The sequence below is a fragment of the Lepisosteus platostomus genome, chromosome 10 (genome assembly GCF_059453375.1).
Source record: "Lepisosteus platostomus isolate fLepPlt1 chromosome 10, fLepPlt1.hap1, whole genome shotgun sequence".
NCBI lineage: Eukaryota > Metazoa > Chordata > Actinopteri > Semionotiformes > Lepisosteidae > Lepisosteus > Lepisosteus platostomus.
The window spans coordinates 19,597,401-19,625,080 of record NC_142620.1 but is presented as its reverse complement, the minus strand read 5'-3'; the positions used below and the strand labels follow the sequence as shown (position 1 = coordinate 19,625,080).

The 27,680-nt window shown below is 40.0% G+C and overlaps 1 protein-coding gene across 4 annotated transcripts; it reads left to right on the top strand.

Moving 5' to 3' along the window:
* The first annotated feature begins 80 nt into the window (after positions 1–80).
* LOC148653525 (cation channel sperm-associated auxiliary subunit beta-like) lies at positions 81–27,680 on the top strand. 4 transcript variants are annotated; one of them, XM_088648653.1, is made up of 27 exons: positions 81–217; positions 560–626; positions 1,108–1,187; positions 2,062–2,208; positions 3,048–3,108; positions 3,198–3,293; positions 3,691–3,843; positions 7,825–7,917; positions 9,591–9,709; positions 9,954–9,986; positions 10,440–10,506; positions 10,874–10,920; positions 11,297–11,434; positions 11,517–11,663; positions 13,663–13,807; positions 13,968–14,119; positions 14,540–14,694; positions 15,881–16,065; positions 16,441–16,764; positions 16,996–17,135; positions 17,523–17,720; positions 18,997–19,107; positions 21,101–21,211; positions 21,931–22,072; positions 22,465–22,565; positions 23,426–23,500; positions 23,832–27,680. In XM_088648653.1, exons 1-27 carry the CDS (start codon positions 200–202, stop codon positions 24,036–24,038), a joined length of 3,312 nt encoding a protein of 1,103 aa, XP_088504779.1. In that variant the 5' UTR covers positions 81–199; the 3' UTR covers positions 24,039–27,680. The 4 variants fall into 4 exon arrangements, with proteins under 4 accessions (XP_088504779.1, XP_088504780.1, XP_088504782.1 ...); XM_088648654.1 differs by lacking the exon at positions 560–626; XM_088648656.1 differs by lacking the exons at positions 22,465–22,565; positions 23,426–23,500; positions 23,832–27,680 and having other exon boundaries at positions 21,101–21,264; positions 21,931–22,055.

The window sequence follows — 27,680 nt, the reverse complement described above, 5'->3', positions numbered from 1 at the left end:
AATACTGTACATAACATATACCGCTGTAGTTCTGGAACTACAGTTCCCAGAATTCATCTTACCGTACGTTTCTTCCGCGGTGCGTGGAGTAACGTATTTTGAAATTTTACTCGTTTGATGTTGTTTATGATTTTACCTTGAAGTAAAGGTCAACATTGTTCTCATCTGTTCGCATTTACCATTCTAATCTTCTCATAAGATGAAATATATTTGGCAAGTATGTACTGTGGCGTGTACACTGACCTTATAATACGCTTCGATTTTTACTTTTGCGTCGTCTCTTCCAAAACACGTGTTCTAAACCAGTAATTTAACTATGATTAGAAAATACTTTGAATATATTTATATGAATCTTTATGTAAAGAAATTCATATTTTTATAGATTTATTTAAATTATTACATTTACAACGGTTCAAGTACTTCTATTGAAATGTCTTTTTTATGGACCTTTTTACTTGGACTTGTTGACTTAAAATAGTTTTACTTTAATGTGTTTTTTTTTATCAAGTCCCTTGTTCTTATGTATAATGTAAAAAATTAAAGTTTTTTCTTCTACCAGGTCGACTTCTTAGCGTGTTTTGTGGTTGCAGCAGTAACAAGCCGTTTCATTCTTAGCGTTACAGCAGGTTTGTGAGCGAAATTGAAATTTCCTTCTTCCAGCAGTTACGTTCCAGCAGTTATTGTAACGCTGAATCACTAATGCACCTGGATAAACTTCACTCTCTGTAAAATTAAAGTTATGATGTTGTACAAATCCTCGTCTGTTAAAGGCGTGATGTTTGTCGAGTTATATTGTTATCAAATTGCGACATGTAAATTCACTAAATGGATGAAAGTGATGTCTGCAAGTTTAGCTTGCTTTCTTCTCAGATAACTAAATCTTAGCAAAGGTTATGGAAGAGTCTTTTCATGGGACAGAAAAGTAACATTTCTGAAGGATTCTTGTTGGATTTTTATCAATCTAAGGATTCTGAACTTGAAGCAAATTCAAAAGACGTTTGATGTACAATATTTTTTTTCTGGAATAATTTGTTTCTGAACACTTTGGTTACTTGAGGTGTTGTGTAGAACTGCATTTCCCCCAGTGTGTCCCTTTGTTTAATTTAGACATGGAAAAAACACACTTTGAGTGTACCACTGAGGAACACAGCGACAGAATACGCCTGTACCTGGGGTTGGAAAATCTGGTAGGTGATTGTATCCAAGCCCAAATGCCAGATAAATTATATTTTGAAAGCAAGTGTTTTGTAGACGGTAAGTTGTATATTTTTATTGTTTGTAAGAGTGACTATTATAGGCTGTGGAATCACCAGTTATTTCTTATTGTTCACCTGTCCCATTCACAGCTTGTAGTTGTTGAGGTACTGGCAAGTGACGCATCTCAATCTGGACTAAGGTCATTTGTGGGGTTCTCTATGGATCAATTTTAGGACCACTTGTCTACTGAATCAGTGATAATAATGTTTAGATAGTGCCTTTTGTGATCCATTATCTCAAGGTGCTTTACAATAAGATATAGAGATATGTGTGAATGAATAGGAGTAATGTTATGCAGTTACGGAAAAGACAACTTTGTTACGTTTAAATGTAAGGCTTCTAAGATTAATTGATTCCAGGACCATCAATAGTAAAACTATGTTTTTAAAGTTTTTTTACCTGGACTTGTTAACTTACGTGTTTTACTTAATCTTTTATATTGAATCCCTTGTTTGTATGTATAATAAGATATGTGCAGAGTTGATAAGGAGAGATAAACAGCATGATTTTGGTTTTTATCAAAGTTCATCTGTGAAAAGTTTTGTTTTATACATTATTTGTATCATATAAGTAGTGTAACAATGCAGATAGCGCTTGATTAACTTCATGTCTCATGAATATAATCAGTGTAGAAATGAAAGATGATGCCCTTCCTACTAAGAATCAAACCCAATAGTAACATACTGTAAAGATTCTACATAGAATAGGACCAAATACAGAGCCCTGCAGAACACCACACATGACCAGCTTTGCTGAAGAGGAACAACTTTGCATATTTTCCGATTGTGTATTTTTGTCTTCCAGAAAATCAGTTGTTATTTGTATGATGACTCCTATAATTTGGAGCAGCAGAAAAGGCTATTAATGCTGTATACCTCAGCAGGACTGGCCCCTAGTATGGAGGTGTACAACAGGACTGACTCAAAGGTCTTCACCTTTCAGATGAGTTTGGTGAGAACAGAACTTATTTCTAAACTTGTGCAGAAACCCAGTCACTCTGGGCAAAGTCTCCAGAGGTTCATTGCTGTTATTAAAACCACCTCTTTGCAGACCTGTGAAATGCCTCATCTTTTTTGTGAGCCTGCTTTCATTATCGCTTTACTGTGCAATTGTACAATCATGCAATCACTGTGAGAGACTTTGGCCTAAAGTCTCATCTCCTCCATCAACAGCAATATAACAGTGTGTTCCGTATCACCCAATAAAGTCCTATTATCTGGTATAAATAATTTGATCGTAGAGTATTAGTTTTGTGGGCAGAGAAAGATAGGAGACGGCTATTGCTGTAACAGAATTTATCTTTTAAAAATGGAAAAGAAGGCATAATGGGGTGGCATGGTGGCACAGTGTTTATTGCTGCCTTGCAAGGCTGGGATCCGGGGTTCAGTTCCTAGGGTGGTGTCCATGTGGAGTCTGCGTGTTCTCCCCGTGTTTGTGTGGGTTTCTTCCTGGTGCTTCTGTTTCCTTCCACAGTCCAAAGATGTGCTTGTAGATTGACTGGCTTCTGTAAAATTGGCCCTGAATGTGAGTGTGTGTCTGTCTGCCCTGTGTTGTGTCCCGTCCTGGGTGTATCCCGCCTTGCGCCCATTGCTTGCCGGGATTGTACTGGCTCCCTGACAACACTATATTGGCTAAAGACGTTTAGAAAATGGATGGATGGATTTTACATAATCCATTTCTTTTACATACAGTCAGTTCTTAATGTATAAGTCAGGGGGTGACTCCTCCATACATTACTGTGTAAAGCAGTTTTTCGTATCACATCTTATTCTGCTTTTTTTATATTTTAGCTGCCTAATCAGTCCATATGGAGCATTGATATCCCTCGCAGCAACATCACTATTAATACAGGTAGTGTGTGCTTTGTAATGCAGCTGTGTTGAAGGAAAGTGGTTTCTGGCCTTTCTTCCTAACCCTGGTTCCTTTCTAACACTGTGTAGCTGTGGCTCCGGTGGACGAGTGGTACGTACGTTTCAGCATGCATCATGGGCTGAACATGTTTAGCACTGAAGGGACGCTACTGGACACTGTGAGAGGTAGGAGAGAATTGAGGGAGTGAAAAAGACTTCTGAATGTGGGAATTTAGGCTGGTAAAGAGATAGACGTATGATAAGAAATGTTGCGATCTGTGAAAAAAGCATAAAAAAGTGTTGTAGTGTTGCCTACATGCATATAGTGTCAAAGGTGAATATTGATGAAGGATTGTGAACCATCAGGCTGGGTTGAAATCCTCAGGTCACAGCTGTTTTGTCTGTGAGTGGGATACTTCTATTAGCTGTCCAATAGAGTCCCACGATAACCAGGTTAGCTTGTGAAGGGATTGCTACTGTTACCTTCTTCTCACTTTATTCCTCCTAAACAGATTGGAGCGGGCTCGTGATGTACAGTAGCCTAACTGCCTGAAAATTATTAAAGGTGCTTTTCCCTTGGCAGAACCGCTCCTGCAGTGGACTATTGGAGAACAGATCCCCCCTCCCATCACTGCCACACTGATAAATCATGTGGTCGATCTCCGGGTCAGCAAGAATCCGTGTGCCAATGACGTGGCTTTGCTGGCGCCAGTATTTGCACCCAGCAAGTCGGCAGGTGAGGGATTTATTGGCAGGTGCAGCAGCCAGTCCTCTGCATTTGTTCTGCACAGAATGGTGACTTCCTCTGTACCAAACAATGAGGAGAATGGGGGACGTTGTTCTCCTTGTGTGTGATTTTGAATTTTTATGTAGTGAAGCCCGCTGAAGTGACTACAGTAAAGCCACTTGGCTGGAATAAAAGATCTTCATACTGCTGCCTGCCCTGCCTCTCAGAGAACCCAGCCCTTAATGACACTTAATTATACACCTTAGTGACATAAGCAGAACCAAATTAAACGTTGTAAAGTAAGCATTACAGTTTCGGTTTTGCAAACTGCATCAGCAGTTTTGAATTGGCTGTGAGATTTGTACATCATGAAAACTTGTTCTGACATTTTTATAGTCTTACCCTCATTATAGAGGTTTATAATGTTTTATGTTGGTCATGTTGAGAAAGAGTTTTATATCCTTGGCCAGCAGCCATATCACCCTGCAACTCACAACTGGCAACCCACTGAAGCTAAGCAGGTGTAAGCCTGGTCAGTACCTGGATGGTAGACCTCCTGGGAAAAACTACGGTTGCTGCTGGAAGAGGTGTTAGTGGGGCCAGCAGGGGGCGCTCACCCTGCAGTCCATGTGGGTCCTAATGCCCCAGTATAGTGATGGGGAAACTATACTGTAAACAGGTGCCGTCCCTTTGAATTATACGTAAAACCGAGGTCCTGACTCTCTGTGGTCATTAAAAATCCCAGGGCGTTTCTCGAAAAGAGTAGGGGTGTAACCCCGGCGTCCTGGCCAAATTTCCCATTGGCCTTCACCAATCATGGCCATCTATGAATTGGCTTCATTACTCTGCTCTCCTCCCCACTGATAGCTGATGTGTACTGATAGCTGATGTGTGGTGAGCGTTCTGGCGCACTATGGCTGCCGTCGCATCATCTAGGTGGATGTTGCACATTGGTGGTGGTGGAGGGGAGTCCCCATTACCTGTAAAGCGCTTTGAGTGGAGTGTCCAGAAAAGCGCTATATAAGTGTAAGAAATTATTATTATTATTATTATTATTATTATTATTGTTGGTGTTTTCCCCATTACTTGTTGTATTACTGTACTCATTATGTGAGGTTCTCTGTTCTTCAGCCCCTGAAAGGACTGTGCAGACTGCTTCAGTGTGCAGGGGAATACAGTCACACCATTTTTATTCTTTGGGGAAAGATTGCTGATTACCTGCCCTTGTTATTCCCTGCCTCTATGCTTTGATAAAACATTTTGAGAATTTGAGTATTTGGGAAATGCATTCATACATGTGTTGATAAAATATGGCCTACAATGTGATACAAAACAAGAAATTAGTTAGTCAGGTTTGCAAAGTGCAAGAATGTATTGATAAAGCAGAGCTGTCCTGTTCAGAATATTAGATTTCAGTTAAATCTTTTCTTGCCATTGCTTTCATAGTGTCAAAATGTCAACTGTATTTGCTGTACCAGGGTTCCTCTAAAATGGTCCTTGGAGTTCCTCAAGGCATCCTTTCAAAACTAATTTTGATAGTGCACATGTAACAATAAGATCTTCCTTTATTTTAACATACGTGCATTGCATTTTTATGCAATATGAAGAGCTTGGGATTTAAAAATTAACACCCAACTGCTGGTTGGGACGAAAAGGTACTAGGGTGTTCTCAAGGGACTGGACAACGCAAATCTCCTGGGAAGGGTGAACTATCCAGCCATCTACTTTGGTTTTGCACTGAGGAATCACAGTGGTGGCAGCACAGCAAGGAAGTTAAAAGGGAGGACCGATGCAGATGTCTGTAATAATGCCTAATAATAATAATGTAATAATAATGTAAGATGCCTGACATTCCAAAGGAGAAGCTAGTTAAGGAAACCTGGACTCTCCGACTGGGCTGTGCTTGACCAGATTTGTGTCACCACTATGGTGATCTAGGTGAACTTTGACTGGTGACATAGCAACTCTCCAAACTGAAGGGCTCAGCATGAGTTATGAATAAGCACTTTTGTTCCTTCAGGAGCAAAATGTTTCTTGGAAGGTTACAGGTCTGTTTGTGAAAACTTTCTCAAAATAAGACAATATCATGGAAATATCCAGCGCCTGGTTTTGAATTATAGAAGCTGTTGAAAACTGGATCACTGCTGTGAAAATGGGGGTTGCTTTCCTTTATTCAAGAAAGCAAGCAAACTTCACTAACCAGCCTATTACAATGTTTGCAGAGCTATAGATCGGTTGAACTTTCGTGAACCCTGAGTTTGGGCCAAATGCCTTCCTACAGTACAGCTGGCATTGTTTACCTGAACTGGAAAAAGTTTCCTCCAAGACGTCATAGCCTTTTCCAGCTGTGATTGAAGGGCCTGCACAGGGTTGTTTGTACTAATAGGTGTAATGAAAAGTGATCTTTGCCCTGGTTATTCTCAGTCAGAAGATATTCTAAACCAATATTGGAGTATTTGTCCATTTTCTGTTCTGGGTGGTTATATAAGCAGCTTATCTGGGTTAAGATAAGTTCAGGTCAATCATATACATCCTGTTGGAAAAGATACAGGTTGAATGACAGATTCACAACCATGTTGAGCATGTGAACAACATAAGTTCTGTGCATAAAGTACAGTACCCATTGAGCTTGTCTTTTACATCCTCGTTAACAAAGTAGCAAACTGAATACCCTTAGGACAGGAGCTTGCAAATGCTACCATCACCTTAAAAGTGGGAGGTTTAATCCTTGTTAAGGGCGTTTGCTAAGCAAATAAAAAATTCATAGCAAGGCTGAGTCTGACCTGTGTTACTTGAGGTCTTGCTGGTCTGTGCGTAAAAAAATTCCCTGAGCAGACACACCTCTGCCTGAGACTTGTGTGGGTTGGGTGTGCTTTCTTGCAACAGCGCCCCCTGCCACTCACTATGTGCCATGTGCTGGGGGAGGCCTGTCCAGGGCTTGGTATGCCAGGGCACTGAAGTCTCCACCATGAGAGACATCCGTCACTGCCGACATCGCACGTTACGGAGGCACACAGTCTGTTCCCTGGGCTAGTACGAGGGCTGTAGGATTGCAGGTTGATGCACATTTGTTGATTGTGTGTTCGGATAATTTCCGAGATCCAAAAATGTTCATTTTAAAAAGCCAAAGAGGGAAGAGTTTTTGATTCTAAGTGAAAAGTTTACGTACATTATGGTGCCTTGTGGTATTCCACCCCTCTGTCAATGATGTCCCATGTTGTTGAATTACAAATGATAAATATACATTTATTTCAAGTATCATATTTTTAATCAAAAAGTGAAAACTATTATGGACACAAACTTCAATGTCAGCTAAAACTCCAAATGAAAATCTAAAATATTAATGTTGATTGCATAAGTATTCACTCCACTTTGCAATCAATATTATTTGTTTTAGCTTAGTGATTATTAGAGTTGTGAGTCTTTTTGGATGACTCTTGATCAGTTCTGCACATTGGGGTCTCTAACCTTGCCTGTTGGTGAGATCTCGTTGATGGACAGTTGTTTAGGAGATAGTAAGTTTGGAGCCACAGATCACATGAGACGTCATTTCTAGATGGATGTATTCTATATAGGTACACTTCAGATGAAACTGATATTTTGTTTCCAATTTCTAATTCATGATGCTAGAGCTTGAGTAATTGATGTCAACACAGAGATGTAGAAAGAACTTTTAAAACGATTTTAATTTATAGAAGGGGCTTTTCCCAACCTGAATGGGTAACTTAAAGAAAAAAAAAAAGGAGCGTGGGACAGTTTTTAGCTGCCAGTCAGTTCTGGCGCAAACACCACAAAGTTTACTGCATTTTCTTCAGTGTCAAGTCGTCGCCTTGGAAACCTCACACTTTCCCCCATTCCCCCCCTGAAAATAACTGCCCCCCCCTCCCCCAATTCCCGACAGGTCTCCCTGCCACATCTCGGGTGAGGAAACGATGACCGCAACAAAAGCATGGAAATGTAGACTCATCTGTTTTTATTATATCATTCTAGGTGTTATTCTTACTGTAACCAGATCTGGATTCACATCCTCTAATAACCGCTGGTTTAACTGTACAAAGAAGCTGTGTCAACTGTTAAATGGAGGTATGTTTTTTTTTTATCTGGTGCTGTGCTAAAATCAAATAATGGTCAACGTGAAAGGGAATTTCTGAAGGCTTGCTTACTCTAGTGCTCACTGATTACATGTCGCACCAGTATCGCAAAGAAAGCTTGCGCCAATTGAAAAACTTTGGTGTCTCTCAACCAATTCTACCACAGTTTTACTGAGTCATTATTGACAGGCTCTATAACTGGCTGACTGCCTCTGTAACGGGTCTGGCAAGGCGTTTCTCTACTCCAAAGGCTGGCTGCAGTGTATTGCTCGCTCTGCATAGAGGATCAGTGCCCTCCATTGATGATTTGTACAATTCCAGAGCAAAGAAGCGAGCAGGAAAAATTGCTGATGACTGCCTCCCATGCAGGTTGCCACCCGTTTCATAAACTTTCCTCAAGACGTTTGCCAGCAGCTACTGTGTATCACCCTGCAATTCATACCTGGCAGCCCACTGAAGCTGAGCAGGTGTGAGCCTGGTTAGTACCTGGATGGGAGACCTCCTGGGAAAGCTATGGTTGCTGGTATAATTTCCCCCTGGCCTTTACCAATCGTGACCCGCTAATAATCTTCATCTTCATCAGCTTCATCACTCTGTTCTCCTTCCCAATGATAGCTGGTGTGTGATGAGCTTACTGGCACACTATGGCTGCTGTCACCATCATCCAGGTGGGGCTGCACATTGGTGGTGGTGGAGGGGAGTCCCCATTACCTGTAAAGCGCTTTGAGTGGAATGCCCAGAAAAGTGCTGATAACTGTTGATATTTATTATTAAGAAGACACTACTGGGCTATTAAAACCAGAACCACCTGATATGTGAACAGCTTCTTTCCTAGTCTTTTTGCCTCACCAGAATTCTTAGTTATACAGAATGTGCTATTATACCTAATGTGGTCTATCGTCTTGTTTGTGTATGGTATATGTAGAATGTTTTTGCAGCATCAGGTGCACCAAAGTAAAATTCCTTGTACATGAAATGTACTTGGAGAATGAAGGCGATACTGATTTTGAATTGTATCTTGAGTTATTTTTTAGTGTTTCTAGAGAATTGTAAATGCCCACACATTTGTTAGAAATAAGCAGTTGTTTTTCTGTCTGATATATAAAATAGGCTACCCTCAGTGTAGTGAGCTTTCTAAAGAGTGAGTGTATTAGATGCTTCCTGTGTGAATATCACAATTGTCCAGTGAGCAGACTTTTTAAATTAAGGGTGTATTTGCAACAACAGTCATCTCTGTGTACTGAAGCTGCAGTGACACCTAGTGTTCAACAGGTGGGATCAGCAGCACCTTGTGGTCTGATCTTGTCAGGTCTCAATGGCTAAGCAAAGCTGGTCAATCCTGGGAAGGAGCACCTCTAAGGATAACCAGTTTGCTCCTGTAAGGGGTACCCATGGACTGATAGGAGGCAGTTACCTCTGTGGACCAAATGCTCCAACCCAGTACCCCAGGGTAACCAGAAACACTGTGGTGTAGGAGGAAGGGTAAAATCAAGGTCCTGACTCCAGGGTTGCTAAAGATCCCATGGCAGCAATGCTAACCACTGCAGGACCGTGCTGCCCCCTATACAAACATCTAAAAGTAAAATGTACAGTATTTGCTTAGATTGTGTCCTCCCTGCTCTATTCATCTGCGGCTCATGAAGCAGTGTTGTCCTTCTGTTTCAGACTGCATCGGGCTTGCCACTGTCGATGTGAAGCTGACGAACTACTACTTGTTCCTCTTAACTACTAAAGGGCTATTCCTGAGTCTGGATATGACTTCCCAAGGGACAGGATCTCTGAATGTATGCAAATGGATTTAAAAAAGTGTTGGGTGTTTTCCTACTCCTTGGCGATGTACTGTACCTACTGTACAACCTACTATAATACAAACTTTCTCTGATGTACTAGTTGGATTTTTCTTTCAGAATGTAAATTTGCATGCTTGCTATTATCCTGGACAATGGTTTTGTTAGGAAATGCATTTTAGTTTCTAAAATAATTTGTGTTGAACATAGAAAAATGCTTATGATTTCTTTTCACTTACAGTTTACATTACTGGATATTTCCAGTTTAACACAGGTGAGTAAATAAAAGATCTTGAGTCATGATTGTAACAGTTATGGTTAAATTCTTTACTAGGAAGACATCATGTTTATGTTCACTGGCACATTTCTCCCGATTTTGGTTTTGTTGTTGCATTTTTCAAATAGTGTAAATTGTATTCTGGAATTTAAAAGAAACCAGACTCAGTATTGAGTGCTGTGAGTAATATATCCTTGCTTTAATATTCTTCAAACACAGAAGTGTGGAGTTGTGGTTAGGGCTCTGGACTGAATCTACAGGATGTGGATTCAGACCCTGGTGGGGCAGTGCTGTTGTGTTTTTGATTTCACTCACATTGCTTCCCTAAAATGCCCAGATGTATGAATGAATAATAAGTATAAAGCAACCAAAATTAATACCAATTACAGTTTTAAAACAATTTAAATGGTTATTTATTGAAACAATTGTTATTTTTTTTTGTTTGATTAGATGGATTATTCCAGCACTACACTGTGGTACTCACGTCACTGTTTACACGACAAGGCAAATTTTCAAGGTAGTTTTTTCAGTTTACAAAGGATTTTTAATTCTCAACTTCAGTTTTACATTGCTGATCATTGGAGGTGTGATGTGAGCCTGTAATTGTCTGTTTCAATATTCGATCTCTGCTTGTTCTAGTTCTTACTTACTCTTCAGGCTACTGCAATACATGTGAGTTGTTTTGGTGGCATTTTTGTGTACAAAGTGGTAACATAGGGTACATTGTTCTACACAGAGTGGTACGTGAGTATGTAAGGCATAGATGTAGGAAAGGAATAGGTCAGTCATCTTAGTACAAAGTGTAGTTGAAACAGTGTAATAATGGACTTAATTCTACTGGTGCATATTTGATAATGTATCTTCTGACCTTGTTCTGTCTTCAGATGATTATGTAAGTCTGATATCAAGTGGGACTGATGTGGAAAACAAGGTAAGTGGATTTTCAGTTTTTACCAAAATGTTTCATTTACTCTTGCAATTCGTGTTGTGTGTAGTGTACCTGCGATGCAATGTTACTGATGAGTTTAATACATCAACCTTCTGTGGGTCTTGATTAAGTAGATACAATGAAATTCTTTCACTGCTGTACTATTCAGGATTCAGTGGAAACTGCAAGCACAGTTTATATTCAATTTCATTGAATTGTTTCATTGAAACTCAAGGGATGGACCAGTGAGAGCATTTAACAAGCCAGAATTAACAAGGCAAAAGGAGTGTTGTATTTTTAAAACTTAGAATGAATTCCCATGATTTTCTTACATCTGAAAGCTATGTGGACATATTCTGTTTCTTTTTTCCTTCTGTAGGCATCTCAGTGTTTATACAGCAGAGACCCTTTTACAGAGTGGCACAGCTGCGATATTTCCAACATGACTTCACATAGACATGTGTCCTTCATTTATGACGGACAGCAGCATACTGGAATTGTTTTGTCCTATACCCAGGTATGGATTATCCATCTGACCTCTTTAAATCTGTTTGTCTGCTGCGGACTAAAGGTGTCTTGCCTGCTTTTTTTTCTCGCAGGAAAAGGGTGCAAAGGTTTCAGTTTTTGGAATGAGGGGTCCAGCGCTGAAGAAGAAGGCCAGATTTCCTCCGGTCCGTTTGAATTTCATTTCCCATGGGATGTTATTCCATCCAAATAGCCACGAGCTGTACCTATATGGATCAGAGGTAATTTTCAGAATCATGAATGAATCATGACCCACAAGGCACATGTGAAAACTATAGTGGAAGTGCATTTACAACTGAGACATGGAGGTTCTTTACATAAAGGGTTGTGGGTGTGTGGAACAAGCTACTTATGTTGTTAAAACTGATGCCCTGGTTTCTTTCAAGAAACAGTGGGTTGGGATCCTTGGATCAATACAGGCTAAATGGGCCAAATGGCCCACTTGTTGGCAACATTTCTCATGTAACTCATGTAGCTATTGATACACTGGTGCAGTGCAGGATCTGTGAGGTCTGAGTGAAAACTGTAGCTGGGCTGCCTATGTTGCTCTGCGATGGACTGGCATCCTGTCCAGGGTGTGGTCCTGCCTACCTGCCCTGCTCTGACTCACCAACACTCTCTAAGGGATTGAAGATGGATGGATGGCTTTCTGAGTATTATAATAATACTATATTATAATGACAAGTGATATCCTGTTCACATGCTTGTGTGTCTATTTGCATTAGCCTAAAATTTGTTTAGACTAGTAAAGAGAGTGCAAGGTTTTGGAATGGGACTAAGGGTAATGTTAGTATAGGTTCTTCTTAATTGTGGATTCTCGTTTACAATAGATAGCATATATTAATTTGCTCTAAGCGTGAAGGGAGCCAAGCTCGACCACCAGGTTCTACTTCATTAGAGGGGAACTGCAGTCCCAATTTCTCAGACCGGTTATTAATGTAAGGCCACAACGCATCACAAGAAGTTTTGTTGCCTCATTCTGAATCTCAGAATATGGTGCTCTGCATACCTGGAAATTTTGTCCGTTTTGTGATGTACACAGTTACTTACATTTATTTTATTGTGGTTTGAAATGCACTCATCGGTAGTGATTCTTTCTAACTTTGAAATATAAAAATAGTTTTGTGGTTCAGCATGTTTCAAGAATTGGCTCAGTTACAGAGTTGGCCCATTTCAAGATTTCAGTTGATCTCCTCATTTACAAAGGAAAGGACTTGTTTCTATAGGACAAGCACTCTGCAGCGATGCCGTAAGATCTGTAGTCCTTTCTTGAATGTTTTAACAAGATTTGGCTTTGTTACTTATCCCTGATTGTTTTTCTTTATACTTGCATGAACTGTAAAATGTTTGAGCTCTTTGTTCATTGACTGGCTGTCTTTTGTTGTTTAGTTGTATGCCTGTTTCTTAATTTTTCTGTTTTATTACAATTTTTGAAGCTTCTTAAATAAAATACTTATAATTTTACAGTTGAGTTCACATTTGAGATTAATTTATCTTTTTTACACATATTTATAAATGTGATTTTCATCCTTAAATTTGCATTTTATCCTTATGTTACTTTTTCTAGTAATTCAATCTGGAATGTATTTGTGGGCACTAAATACAAATGGAAGTACCTGTATAATTTTCACTCTATGTGTCTGTACTTGCTCTTCTTGAAAACTCAGTGTGCTGTATTTGGCTTACCTCTAGTGGCCAAATGGTGTTAGCAGAGAATAGAAGGTGCTGTTAATTCTTACACGGCCTGTTTCAGTAAAGTAAAATGAAAAGGCCATTGACAAAACATTTTGATACAGTACAGTGGTCCTTCAGTAAACTGGCATTATTCATTAATTACCATTATGCAGTATTATTAGGAAGGCAAGTCGCACCAAAAGGACTTTGCTCTTCTTATTCATTGTCAGTTTCATCACTGTTTTGCTTCATGTACAAGAAGGCATGTGTTTTGGCTTTTGATTGTTTACCCTGCCCTCCTCAAGTCATTTATGCTGATCGCTCGGAAGGACACGTTATGTCAAAGCAAGAATAAGGCAAACCTGAATCGGGCTACCTGAACAAATAGCACTTTCGATTGTTTTAAAAGTTTTAAATTACATTTAAAGCTTGACAAACCTGTTCTCTCTCACAGTATTTTACCCCAGAATTGTGGCAGCGCTAGCAAAGCTGCTGTTGTGAGTAGAGGCCCCAGAGAAAAGATGTGTATTTTCACATTTTACTCAGGTGTGGTCCTCAGCAGATGGAGGGTCTTCTTTCAGCAGGATCATCACTCTGGAAGGTGAATCGGTTGTTAATGCTGTCAGCTGCATTCATGACCAGACAGTGGTGTTTGTCACAAACCTTGGCAGCATCTACTTGAGCAAGGCAGGTAAGTAACTTAGGACTGAATGCTAAATAACTAGTAATATGACATTAGAAACCTCCCTACTCACCCTCTTTGCTTCTCTTTCCTTATAAAGGTGTCTTTTGCACAGGTGATCAGTTAAGATCTTAGCCTGGTTGAAAGACAGTGAGCTTTGTTTTTGCAGACATGGGGAGGTATGTCAAACTGAATCAGTCACAACACGGCATCTCCACTTTGTACTGCGATCACCTGGGCTCCTTAATCATCCTGTCTTTACATGCGCAGAGTCCCAATGGTTTGAATGTAGACAATATTCAGACCACTTCCTTGATACAGGTGAGACAGATTTCCTGTAGGAAGCATGCTGTGAGTTTGTACTGTGTAGTGACTAGTGACAAGTTGTGCTTTCCTCTAGGTGTGGTATTTGAAAAAAAAGTTTCAAATCACATCATGAATAGGTAAGACATTCAAGGACATAGCCACTCTGAAGGAAAATATGAACAAATCCACTCTAGAGAAAAAGAATAAGTATTGCCTGACTGTTACGGTATATACGAGAGCTGAACTTCTGTTGTCGTCCTTACTAAGTGATGCAGACCACAGCAGAAGTGATGCTTATGCTTAAATTAATTTTTCTTGGTAGTGACTTTAAATATAGATCATAGTCTGGAAACCAGGTGCATTATTGCATTTATATATTTTTTAACATTGACCTCCAGAATTAACATTTTTACTCTGTTTTGCTTTTTTCATTAGCATGATGACCAGAGCTCTGAAGGGGCTCTTGCTCTGCAGTACACGAGTGACAAGACAGTGCTATTTCATGAGCACCTCCCACTAAGCAGCCCCTCCCTGGTAACTGGATCCAGTCTGTTCTCCCCCTCTCACGTTGGCAAAGTCATCAGGTTAAGGTAATTGGTCTGTCATCTCTCCTGGCTGCAGTATGGCACACTGTATGGGAAAGAATGTATTTAAAGGAGAACTGCAGTCCCAGTTTCTCAGACCTGTTATTAAACTTCAGTTAGAAATTATTTGACGTAATAGAAAAATTTGGCAAATTTCAAATTAAGCACTAAATCGTGAACTTTATGAGAGTAGTATAAATCGCCATTTTGTCTCAAACTCACATTCGAGTTCCCACAAATTCTAACATGAAACGGCCCTTCCTGCTCAATAGTCACTGTAATGACTTATGTGATTAGGTGTACAAGCGAATATGTACAGGCTCTGCAGCAGACATTTCACCACAGAAATATTCAGTGTGATCTCTGTAGGCAGAGTTAACAAGTAGTATTTGTCGGCAAAACCGTCTTGAAATCGAGAGCAATATTTCTATTGGATTAAAAGAGATGTATTCACCACCCTGCTTCCTTACAGTGTAATAAGGCTGTATCCCACCACTGGATGTTTTGTTGCCTTGTTCTGAATTACAGAATATGGCGCTGCACATACCTGGAAATGTTATCTTTTTTGTGATGTAAATTGGAGGTTTTACAAGTTAATGTGTACATTTTACTTTTATTGTGTATTGAAATGCACTTATCAATGCTGATTCTTTCCTTCTCCAAAATATAACAATTGCGTTGCAGTTTTGCTTTAAGACCCACAGAGTTGTTCTGAAGTCCCCTGTATGCCACTTGAATACACATTAATTCTCCTTGCTTTTCTCCTGGGTGATGAACCCAAGTGTGTAAGGCTCAGGGTACAATGAGATCCCTACCCAGTGATCAAGGTCAGATCCCAGGGGAAAGACATGCTTAGTGTACTATATAGACCTATGTAATCAGACTAGGTTTTAATGGCTATGATCCCAGAGCGGATGGTTTCTAGTTGAGTCTTTGAAGGGGATGATCAAAAATCAGACTACTTTGTCTCTTTATAGTCGTCCTCCATTTGTGCCGTGCTGCACCTTTGACGGAGCTGTTTTTCAGACGCCACTTCCGGTATGCATAAGAGCAGGTCTTCTGTAAAAGGGGAAAATCTACAGTGGATAACTACGCTCTGGTCAAGCCCATGTACGGACAAAAAACATGGTGTCTTTATTCTCATCCCCTTGCTGGGTTTTAGCACTAATCACTGAAAGCCCTGTCATTTCAGCACTGGAGGATCAGGAGTGATAACACAAGTGTATCGGAGACGCACTGCAGAAGGGTTTGTGGCTGTAGCCGTGGCAGAGATATTGGAGGGTTTCAAAGGTGAAAGGCTAACTACAGAACCCATCCAGAGGTGCAGGCTAACTATTAGCAAAGGACCAAATGCCATTCTGCGGTTAGAGGATCCCTGTAAGTAAGGCAGGATAGCACTGATGGGTCTACTGAGCTCATGACTTGGGTCATCCAAGACCAGTTGAATGTCTTTGTTATCCCAAAATTGCGGAGAAGCAGCAGTTAGGGAATGAATGATAGTTACAATTCTGAGTATATGAACTAATAATGGGTGGAAAGTTTCTTAATATTTTTATCATGTTTATTTCCTGTGCTTTAGAATTGTTTTACTGCATTCTGTGCAGTGTTTTTTTCCCTTCCAGCAGTAACTACAGAAATATTCTAAATTGAGGAGTAAGCGTTTCATGTGCTTATGCTCCCTCATGTACCTTGACCACTTGTGACTATCTTAGAGGTTTGCCAATTCTCGTGACTTTACTTATGTTTTGACAGCATTCTCTCCAGGATTTCAGGACACACACATTGGAAAGACGGTGGTGATTCCTGGCTCCAGCAGCTATTTAATCACCGGGGTTTTTGACAGCAGGGCAGCTTTGGCACTGCCCACCTTGCCCACAATAGTGCCCTTTAACCAGACCTACAGCCCTGGAGAGTGGCTGCTGTTTAATGCGCTGAACAGAGGCGCATGGAAGCTGATGGAGGGAGAGTGTAGACATACGCTTCAGTCTCTCAACAATTTACGGACAAACTCACTTGTGTACATCAACCTCAAAGAGGAACTCACTTTCAGCTTCAAGGCATCTGTTTTTGGTTCTCGTGAGTCGCCATAAACCCATTTCATTCCTTTGACCCAAGCATACAAAACAGACAGGTCATGCAGGTTATTTAGTTTCTTTAATAAAATATCTTATTTTAAAGGAGCTGTGTCTTTGACACCTTCTGTGTGTATTTTGTATTTTTTTATTGATGTGGTTGAGAAAACTCTTTCAAGTTGGATTATTTCAGGTGTTGCACAGTTTTAAAATCTGTTTCTTCTTACATTAACAGAAACTTTGGTTTTTCATAAGAAGCTGATGAAATTTACTATAGGGAATCCTTCGCTTCTGAAAGTGACAACTGCTCATAGCTGGGACAGGGCAAACAACCACATCCTGAACATCACTGCCTTCAGTAATTTTTTTCAAAAGGTGAAGTAGCCCCTTTCGCTCTAATGAGATCCAAATGCTGCTTCATTTCAAGAACCTGATTATGAGGAGATCTGCGATATATTAAAATAATTACCTGCCCCCTCTGGTGCCATCTCCAGCCTTTTGGAGTTATCCATTTTTTTCCCTTGATTAAATATCACCCTTTCCTTCAGGCATGTTCCAAAGGCCCTGCATGACATGCAAGCCAAGGGTGCCAGGTACTGCTGTGTTTGGGTCTCCACCGATTTCTGCTTTGTGTTGTGCGTCATATGATCTGTGGCTCTGATTAATAAAGCAGAGTTCATTTCTTTCTCACTCCCTCAGCCTTCCTGGTAGGAGAGGGGATGCTGTAATCTTCGTTCTGTTCTGTGTTGTTCTCTTCGACAGGGGCAGACGACGGTAATAGTGAGCATCCCAGAGGCCTCTCTTCTGTGCACCTCCACCCCTTTTGTTTTCACTCTGCAGAACTCCTGTCCCACAGGCCTGCGCATCAGGTACATCCCGGACCAGGTCATTAGTGCACATGACTGGCTGCATGGTGACCCCAGGGACTCAAAGGGCGTTAAGAGATTGATTGATCTTCCGGTAAGTTCGGGGCCCCTTAGAAGGACACTGCAACACTATTTTTATATTTCGGGGTTAGAAAGAATCAGCATTGATGAACACATTTTAAACCACAATAAACATATAATAATGTACACGTTAACTTGTAAAACCATGTTCTGCGATTCAAAACAAGGGAACAAAACATCCGGTGACGTATTGCGGCTGAATTGCAAAGAAGCAGGGTGGTGAATTCATCTCTTTTGATCCAAAGTAAACATTGCTCTCTACTTTGAGATGGTTTTGGCGACATAAGTCTGCTGCACAACTTTTATTCGTTCGTACATCGCTTTACGTGAGTCATTATAGTAACTAGCGAACAGGAAGGGTTCACATCACAGTCCGTGGGAACTCGAATGCGAGTTTGCGACTTACTGTACTTTCACAAGGCTCACGATTTTGTGCTTAATTAAAAATTTGTAATTTTTTTGTATAATGGCAATGAATTAATTTTGTAACCAAGAGTCAATAACTGGTCTGAGAAATTGGGACTGCGTTTCCGCTTTAATTAGAGAGCTGTCAGTAAGGAACTGTTTAGTTTTACACACTTTTTTCCATTTGTTTTAGTAGGTCTCCACTAAACATATCTAAAGTATTTTCAGTAGTTTATTATTAGTTAGGACTGACATGGTCTTTCAGCCATTTATAGGTTGTATGCCAATATTTTGTATCTATGCATTACCATGGCACAATAAACTGTGCCCCCTTCAGTTGAAGCTGAGCTGTTTACAGTACAGTACAGTGTGTAAATGGTTATCTCACTTTGGAATGCTGTTGAAATGCACTAGGTCTTCATGTTAGTTTTCATTAGAACAGAAAAATGGTCTGGTATTTGGCCTCATCTTCGTGGCAGCGAATCTAAAATCTTGCTCAGCCATGTCTTAAAGGGGTTGGGCCTCATCCACCTGACTGGAAAGCCTGTTCCAGACATCCTCCACTCTTTGGGTAAAAAAAAAGTGTTTCATATTCTGTGTCTTAAATTAATTGCCCTTAATTTTCCAATTGTGATCTTGTGTCCTTGTTCCACTACAAAATGTGAAGCAATCTATAGTCTATAAGTAATAGATAATAGTATCTTTTCTGTGGTATGCTGAACCATATTGAACACAATATTCTAAATGGGGCAAACATACAGACTTTCTGTCTTACTTTTTTTTATGAATCCATACTCTTGGTTTCCGGCGCTCGGAGCCTATAGCCTAGCTTCATGGGGCCTGATGTAGATGCTCATTCTCATTGGCATATTCCTGTGTGCTAGGTTAACTACAGGCCTCCATCCCAGCTGGGGATTGCCATCCCTGTTTCTGACAATATCTATAACGCTGATCCCAGCCGTCCACGCCCAAGGGAATTCTACCAGATCTCCAAGGTGAAGAAAGAGGCGCCGATTTGTTTCCAGGATTAATTCATTTCTTTCCCCTTTACTTTTGCTCCAACTTTCACTGATCCTGATGCGTAGCTCCTTCCAGCCCAGGACTGTACAGAATGTATAGCAGGGGGTCTTAAACCAAGGTCCCAAAGAACTCCATTGCAGATAGTCTTACAGATCGCCCTAAATACCTGTGTTTTGAAAATAGAAACACTGAAAGGTATTTATCAGTAAAGCTGAAAATTGTTCAGTTAAGGAAACTCTGGTTCTTAAGACCTTAGGATTCTGATCGTGTCCCACATTGTCTCTAAACCTCAACAAATCATCTGTTTAGTTAAACACAGTTAAACTGTTCCAGGCATTAAAAATCAGTGATTTGATGACATGCTGGACTGTCTTTATTCACCTTGGAAATTGACTTGTATAAGCTGGATCTGCAGCAGATGATTTGCTGCTTTAGGTGTCATTTCTTAGCCCTGAAGTAAGATTCAGGTCTTCCTGCTCCTTATTAAGACATGTTACGTTATTTAGATTTCAAGATTGACTTGCCCAGTCTAAGATCTTCCACTCTTTTCCCTTGATAAGCTCTTGAGTTGTGTCAACCAGTGTTTTGGGACATTGTCTTGCTGAATCGCCGGCCAAAGAGCCAGGAGGTAATTCATATGTTTCTGTACACTTCTGACGTCATTCTGCTGCTCCAAGCGTTAGTTGCATCATCAGTAACGAGCCAGTTCTAGAGGCAGCCATGCATGCCCAGTCCATGACCGTACCTCCACCATGTTTCACAGATGAAGTGGTCTGCTTTGGATTGTCCGCAGTTTGTTCCTTTCTCTACTTCCCCTTGCCTTTGGTGGAGGTTTAGCTTTGTCTCTTTTGACCTTAACATTTTGTTCCAGAACTCTGCTGGCTCATCTCTTTTTAGCACATTGTAATCTGGCCTTTCTGTTTTTGGTGCTGATGAGAGGTTTGCATCTTGTGGTGTAACCTTTATAATTCTGCCGTTGTGGGTGATTTCAGTGACATTGTGTTGTGGGTGATTTCAGTGACAGTTGTTTTAGAGTTTTTCTTCACGTCTCGGGTCATTTTTTATCATCATCTGCAGTTGTTTTCCTCAGATGATCGGATCATTGACAGTTGATAAAAACACCAGTGGTTTCTTTCTTTTTCAGGATATTTCAGGATAAATTGTTGATTTTGCTACAGTATGTCCAGTTTCTCTGCCATGGTTCTGAATTAATTATTCTTTTCTTCCAGCCAGATTGCTTGTTTTTCTATCATAGACAGTTCTCTAGTCTTCATGTATGTTTAAGCCTATTGCCTCTAAAGGCAGACACCAAAGGGAAGAGAAAAGGCTAAATCCAAAACACATTCACAGCTCTTTTACAGTATGTGTGCTCAACATACTCAGTGCAACAGGAAACACCTGACCAATAATAAACACTTGGCAGCCAATTGTGCCAATGCTTATACTCACCTGCAATTAGAGGATTGAACATAAAAAGTGCTGTTATTCTAACAAGGTAGGACTTATAAACAGAAATACCCAGCAATAAAAGGTGACATTCTGTACTTTTGTCTTGTATTCATCTTTTAATATCAAATCAAAAATAGCAATTGTGACTTCACTGTCCCTATACGGATGGTACTGTATATGCAAGATCGATTAAAATGGGTAAGGCAAGAGGGTTGATAAATAGTAATTAGAGAGCACTAGAATATAATAAGCTGAAGGCTTGTGTTCTTTATATAGTAGAAATATTCAAAACCAGTCCTTCTGCAGTAGCTAGTGTTATTTGATTGAATCCCTAATAGCTAAACTCCACCACTAATGTTTCTTTTGTTAATACTTCTCCATATATGATTTGTGTTGTACAAAGGTGAGACAATTTTACAGCACAAGTACCACCCTCTGTATGAAACCAGAATTAAGAGGTGATGTTTTGTGTTGAATGTATTAAAATCAGTTACAGTTCTTTACTTCATGCCTCCCCAGGACACAGGCAGGTACAAGCAGTGCGCAGGAAAACCATCAGCCGCAGAGTGCGACTGTACGGACGAACTGAGGCTCTCGCCTTTGGTTGCCAATTCAGACTGTCGGAAAAGGGTGAGGAGCTTGGAGGTGTTTAATTATCCCGTTACTCTCTTATTTTGCACATGGTAAGAATACTTCTGTACTGCAGTTGGCATTTTCTTCTGGTTCGGAATCATCAGAAACTTAAAAATGAATGTGTTCATTTTCCTAGATTTGTGCCGAGTAGCAAAATGTTCACATTTTATGGAATTGTAAAGAAGAAATAGCAATAGATAAATGGATTATATAAGTGTACTCCTTTGCCATCTTTTTTAAAAATTGTCTGGAATGCAGTTGGTGTCAGGGAATCGTGGTGCAAATTGTGCACTGGCGTTAGACATTTTGGAACTTGTCCTGTCCATGTAGGTGTCTTTGTTATCTTGTTTCGGTTCTTACTGCATAACAAGCTCCTGAGGTGACATTTTATGTATCACATTACTTCCTGTTATTCAAGCCTATAGAAGGGATTGCTGATTTCTTTGTTATTGGTAACTTACCCCGAGCTTGTTAAATCAGAACAAGGAAAAACAACATATTGTGTCTGTTAAACTTTATTGGTTTTCTTATCACACACAAACACACAAGCTTCAGTACCATTATACTGTTATGTTAAAAGCTGACTATAAAGTTTTCATTTTTATCCACTCTTTAGTGTGTTCTGTATGATTTGTTTCTGAGTAACATAAACTGGAACAGTTTGACTCTCTAACTAAATTTAAAACATTGGCTGAGCGCTGTCCTTGTGTGTTTAGGTTTTAAGGTTCATGTATCCAGTCACTAATCTCAACATCACTTTGTATATAACAAGACCTGGACACAAAAACGTGCCTCTCACAGCCCCCGAGTTTGTCACTGTTACTGAGGTCAACAACAAAACTAACTGGAAGGTCACAGGTATGTCTTACAGCCTTAGTTTAGCCTTTCGGGTAGGAAGAAGGAATCGGCACTCCTGACTAGCAGTTTCCTTTAAACTGAGTGCCTTGTCTGGAAATATCTGACAGTCTGTGTTAAGTGATCTCCAGTCTTCTGAAGAGTGTTTTTACAGTACTATGAAAACAAGTGGAATAAGCTTGACAGAAATGACCAGCAACCCAGCTGGTGATTTAGGCAGATAATAACGTTTTGAGGGTTTTGGGAAAACTCAGTTCCGTCTCCTTTACACATAATTAAGAATCCACTGCATTACTGTATTTCACATATGTTAGATGCTAGATATGTTAAAAGTAGGTCTGTTTAATTATGTTGAATTTTCAAGACTTATTGTATGTTTGCTTATATGTCTTTAGGTACCAATGCAGTTCCAAGTATGCTTAAAATGAGGGACTACCTTGGAAGGCGTCTTAACAGTACTCTCTATAACCCTGAAGGGCTGCAGATCTCTTGCTTTGTAAGATTCTTTCAATGACTCAAAACATGTAATTCAGTGCAGGATGCTTTAGAACATATTATTTTTCTCAGTTGTCTGACCTTTTGCTCTCAGCATTTAAGAGGGTAAATCTAACAAGAAACTGACAGGTTTGGAATTGTCAGATTCAATTTATCAGGGTTATTTTAAAAGCCTTTTACACAAGGATAATTTGTATTCTGTTTCTGAATATTTGTGTGGTGCACATCTGGCAGGAAAGAGTGCAGACATCAAAGTAATGGTATTTTTTATTAGTGTCATAGGAAGGATGCCGGAATTTACATGGAGTGTGAAACAGTAAACAAATTTAGCAATTGGCATAATATCATCCTACACTTTTTTTCCACTTTTTCCTAAAGTCAGATGAGGTATGTCACAGCACCACATGTGGAGGCTTCACGACTTCTTATCGATATTAGATCTGTAAATAGTGGTCACTTTGGGATATCTATACTCTTTGTATACAATTGCCGGATATTCTTTGCATCAGCCACAAATCCAGATGAAAGAAAAACTTTACGTACTGAAGCTTTAAGGTAGCTAAGACATATTTTATGGGCCACTTAAAGGTGGAACTATGGAAGAAGCTACAGTACCTTTCCATGTTGTTGAGCCCGTTACCCTGGCTTCTTTCAAGAAATGGCTCGGTGAGACCCTTGGTGTAAGTGTAAGTGCTAGGTGCGTTAAAGTTTAGCCTCCAAAACGTTTGGATCCCTTTTCATAATGTTTGGGTTTCTTAAAACCCACGCAAGAAGGCTCTCGCATTATCTTCACAGTCAAATACAAAAGATTGTGGGTCCTGAGTGATGGAGATGTTCTGACCGGAGCTGTTTCGCACGCAGGGCTCTGAACTGTTTCACTTCCAGATTGCTGTGGTCCCAGGAGTGCTCCTTTGTGATATGGTGGAAGAAGTTCAGGTTGGTTACTCTCAGAGTGTCTGCTTGGGGCCATCTTGACAAGAATTGTACAGAGAATAAGTTAGATTGATTGTAGTATTCTTTTATTAAATGAACAAGGGACTTGATAAACCATGTTTAGACAGAGTAGTTGAACAACGGAGCAGGTAACCTCATTGTGGAGGGGGGATGCTGGGATTGTCCAAAGCTGAACGAGTTGCCGCAGTAGAATCGTGTTGTGTTGCAAGGAGAAGCCTGAATGGCGCTCTCTTCTGTTCTCTTGTTTGTCATGTGTTGCCCTTGGAGGAGCAACATCTAGGACTTTCTATACTGGTTGGTTTTGTGTTTGCAGATCTACGTGGACAATCCGCCTCTCGCGTTTCCAGCGCAGTACCTGATCAATACCATAACGGCAGTGGTTCTGGGAGGGATGCTGCTGGCCGGGTTCTTCCTCAGGCGGTCCAAAGTGCGGCTGCCGTCCAAGCAAAGCTTCGTGGCCCTGTTGAGGAAACGCAGCACTGCGGTGGCACCTGCAGCTGGGAGCGCACACAGTTTTTAGAGCTCCTGGACATTGTTTTGCAGGTTTAAGGTGCTTTTTAAACATGTTCTATGGAAATTCCATTCTACCAGCTTTCAAAGGGTTCTGTATTACCAGGATCTCTTCTCTCCTTGTGCTTCTCTTTGTCTTTAATCTTTGTTCTCGGACTTTATCAAAAAAAATTATCTGTCTATGAAACGTGTGATTTTTAGGAAAACTATTAGTAAAATAAACTGTTCTTCTCCCCCAGAATAACATTGACTAAAAAAGGTTTACCAATAAGACCAACACAACTTTTTTTTTATTTATTTTCTGCTCTTTTGGATTTCTGAAATAATTTTAAAAAATTGTTTCCAATTGGTTTTGGTTGAGATACATGAGTTGGCCCAAATTGAAGATTTACCCTCCTTCACCATTGAGGTGCCCCTGGAATACCTATTTTGACATATACATTTAGGTGAATAACTCTTTCTCATGACCCACCTGGACTGTTGCTGAGAACTGTATGTCAGCAAAAATAACCAGCACAACTCCTGTTAGACAGTACAGTTGAGAGAATACATATAAAGTGCAAATGACCTAGGGTATTTGGAGTGGTCTCTTCATGGCAAGTTCATTGATAACGAAATGGCTATTGATCATTGCAATATACCTGGTTGTCAAAACTTTAAGAAAACTGTGCAGTTACTTTCACAGAAATATGTCTCACCACTTTCAACCATTAGTTTCTAGATGATGGATGTTTTTTTGTGTATTGTTGAATGCATTTGCATATGTTTGCACTGGGAGAGAGCCAGTACCAAGCAAACACTATTGCACCTGCCAGCTTTAGGAGCCACCTTTGGAACTTTCTGCTGTGTCAGTGAAAGATTTCTAGAGCTCAGTGATTTGAGGAATTCTCTAAAGGGTACATAATACAGCCTCTTTTTCTAAATTACATTTTCAAATGTGTTTCTAAGCCTTTGTGAGGATCTTGTTCTGAAATTTTAGAACATGTTTTTTCGGGATTGCGTTTTTGCATTATATAAACTTAGCATCAGGTGAGCAATGCAAAAATAACTTCTTGGGAAGTTGTTTTTACCTAATACATGGCTGTAGTGGAATGATGACAGAAACTTTGGCCACATAAAAAAGCTGACTAATCAGGAAAAACTTATTACATACTTGCCAGTCTAGTGATGTTGAGCTCATCAGCTGTGGGAAACTGGGCAGAATAATGCTTATTATAGCTGAATTAACATATACAGACACTACGCTTTGGCAGAAAGGGTTTAAAGTGTAACAGCAGACATGCAATCATAATTACACCCCACTGCTGGAAAGATTCCCCAATTAGATTAATCTGAAAAAGAAGAAGTTAGGAAGGCCTTTCTTTAAATCTGGTGGGGAGAAGTTTTGTTGTTCTGTTACAGCATCCATAGAAAGCAAAAAACGTGTGCCATCTCAAGGCACAACCCTTTCGGCTAGAGTTCTCCACTCTAGAAACAGCCGCCTGAACAGATGCTATCCATGCTGTGACACAATATTAGTTACGAATGTACTTTCTCTTTGATGCTCAGATATACCTCATATTTATTTGAAAGTGCTCACAAGCTTCCATTGTGCCAAAGAGTAAAACCAAAACATCTGTTTGCAAGCTGTTTTGCATAAAGTAGTCTTAAACTGAATTGCTCATCACGTACAAGTCTGGATGCTTGCTAATCTTTTGTGCTTTGCTTGCATCTTGTACTGCTATAAATGGACTATATTTAACTTATGAGAAGAATGAAATACAGTGCTAGAGATAGCTACTAGCCCTTGGAGAGTGACCAGATGTCATACTACAGTACAGTGTGTAGAATCCAGGCAGTACCGCCAGACATGGAATATTAATGTTACTATTGTAAGACACATGTGACATAATTGGCTGTTTTAAGAATTTGGAAGTTCCGATGTTCTTCAATTTAGCTGTATATATGAAGGAAGCTGATGTTCCATAAATCACATTACTTTTGTAATTTTGTTTGTGAAAAAGTTAGAAATACTTGATTCATCATTCCTTGTCTATGCAGCTTAAAACAGCTAACAGGAGAATAAAGAGTTATTAGGTAATATTTAGTAATCGATACAATTTGTGCTACAACAATAAGGCAATGCTATTGCTGTTAAGCATAAAAGTTTGGGATGTTGACAAAGAATAAGAGGAAATAATTGGAATTCATAATCAGTACTGTCAGCTTACTAACTAAACGAGTCCACCTTTGTCATATGGTTGGTTTTATAACCTTATGAAACCAATAACTCATCATTTCACTCTCAGATATCTGCTAATTCTGGGTTAAAGTTGTGACAGCGCATCGCCCATTCCTTGAATACAAGAAGCAAGTTTGACCCCAAACCCGAGAGCATTTCAGACACCAGTGCGCACTGCTCTGTCACCATGTGCCTCATCAAACTGGGGCTTAGAGTTCAGATGAATCGGCGTGAGAAATGTGGCTTTACAGGGAAACAAAGAACAATATAATTGACGAAACAGTTTTTGACATTTGTGATTGCGTGGCAGCAAAAAAAAAAGAACAGTCTTTTAGTCAGACAGAGCAATGCACTCTAGTATCACAAGGAGTCTGAAGAAGGGGGGGAGGGTATGAATAAGTGCCTTTGCTGAGTAGGATTCCCAGTTGTGTTTTATTTCAGGGGTGACTAACTGAAGTACTACACTAGGGAGGTTCTCATTGTGAGGAGGCTGCACCCCTCTCTGGGAGCACTGGCACTTGGCCTCCATCCTTAAAAACTGAACTGAAGACACACCTCTCCTCTCCAGTCTGCACTATAGCTTTCAGATTTCTTGCGGCCAATGAAGTATGTTTTCACTGAAAGTGCCCCATGAATGTGAGTGTCCCCTAGATTGTAACAGTTTAGAAGAATTAATCATTATTTGTATAAATGCATAACCTTTTTATATACAGCGGGAATTGAAAGTAACACGCTGAAAAGAGAAGACGGGAAACAACGTTTCGGATGTGGAGCCTTCTTCAGGTGTGAGAAAGACAGGGGAGTCAGCAGAGATTATATACTGTAGCATAGGAGAACAAAAGCCGGTAGTGTAGAGGAGGCGGGACCAGGGGGGAGGCAGAGTGGGCACTCCAGTGGTGTGCAGAGAGGTGTGAAGTCGAAACCTGCAAATGAGAGGATTAGAAGAAAAGGAGTCTGTCATTGAGAGAAGCAGGAAGGTGTGAAGCTGGCTTCAGAATTGAATAGAAATTGAATTGGAATTGAAAGTACTTTAAATTGTGTATCATAATGCCTGATACATTGTTATTAACCCTACATATTGTACTAATTATTTTGCCAATTTATGTTGGTTGTCACTGCTCTGTATTATTGCACTGTTTGTAATTTTCCTTTGTAATTCTCGCGCTTTCAAAAGGTACTTCACTAAATAAGGATTGTGACTGCTCCTGTGCTAAAAACACTTTGTTTTCTTGTTAACTTCCATAGTAGAAACTGGAAGGCACAAAATAATAGTATTATTATTATTGATAATGATGATAATATCGTTGATCATGATGGTAGTTTTGTTTTCCATCGCATGGCCAGTCATGTGGGCGTTTCGGTGAACCCTGTGTCTCCATAGTGCAGACAACAAAGGCTCTTTTTTGACTTCATTAAAGATGCAAAAAGAGA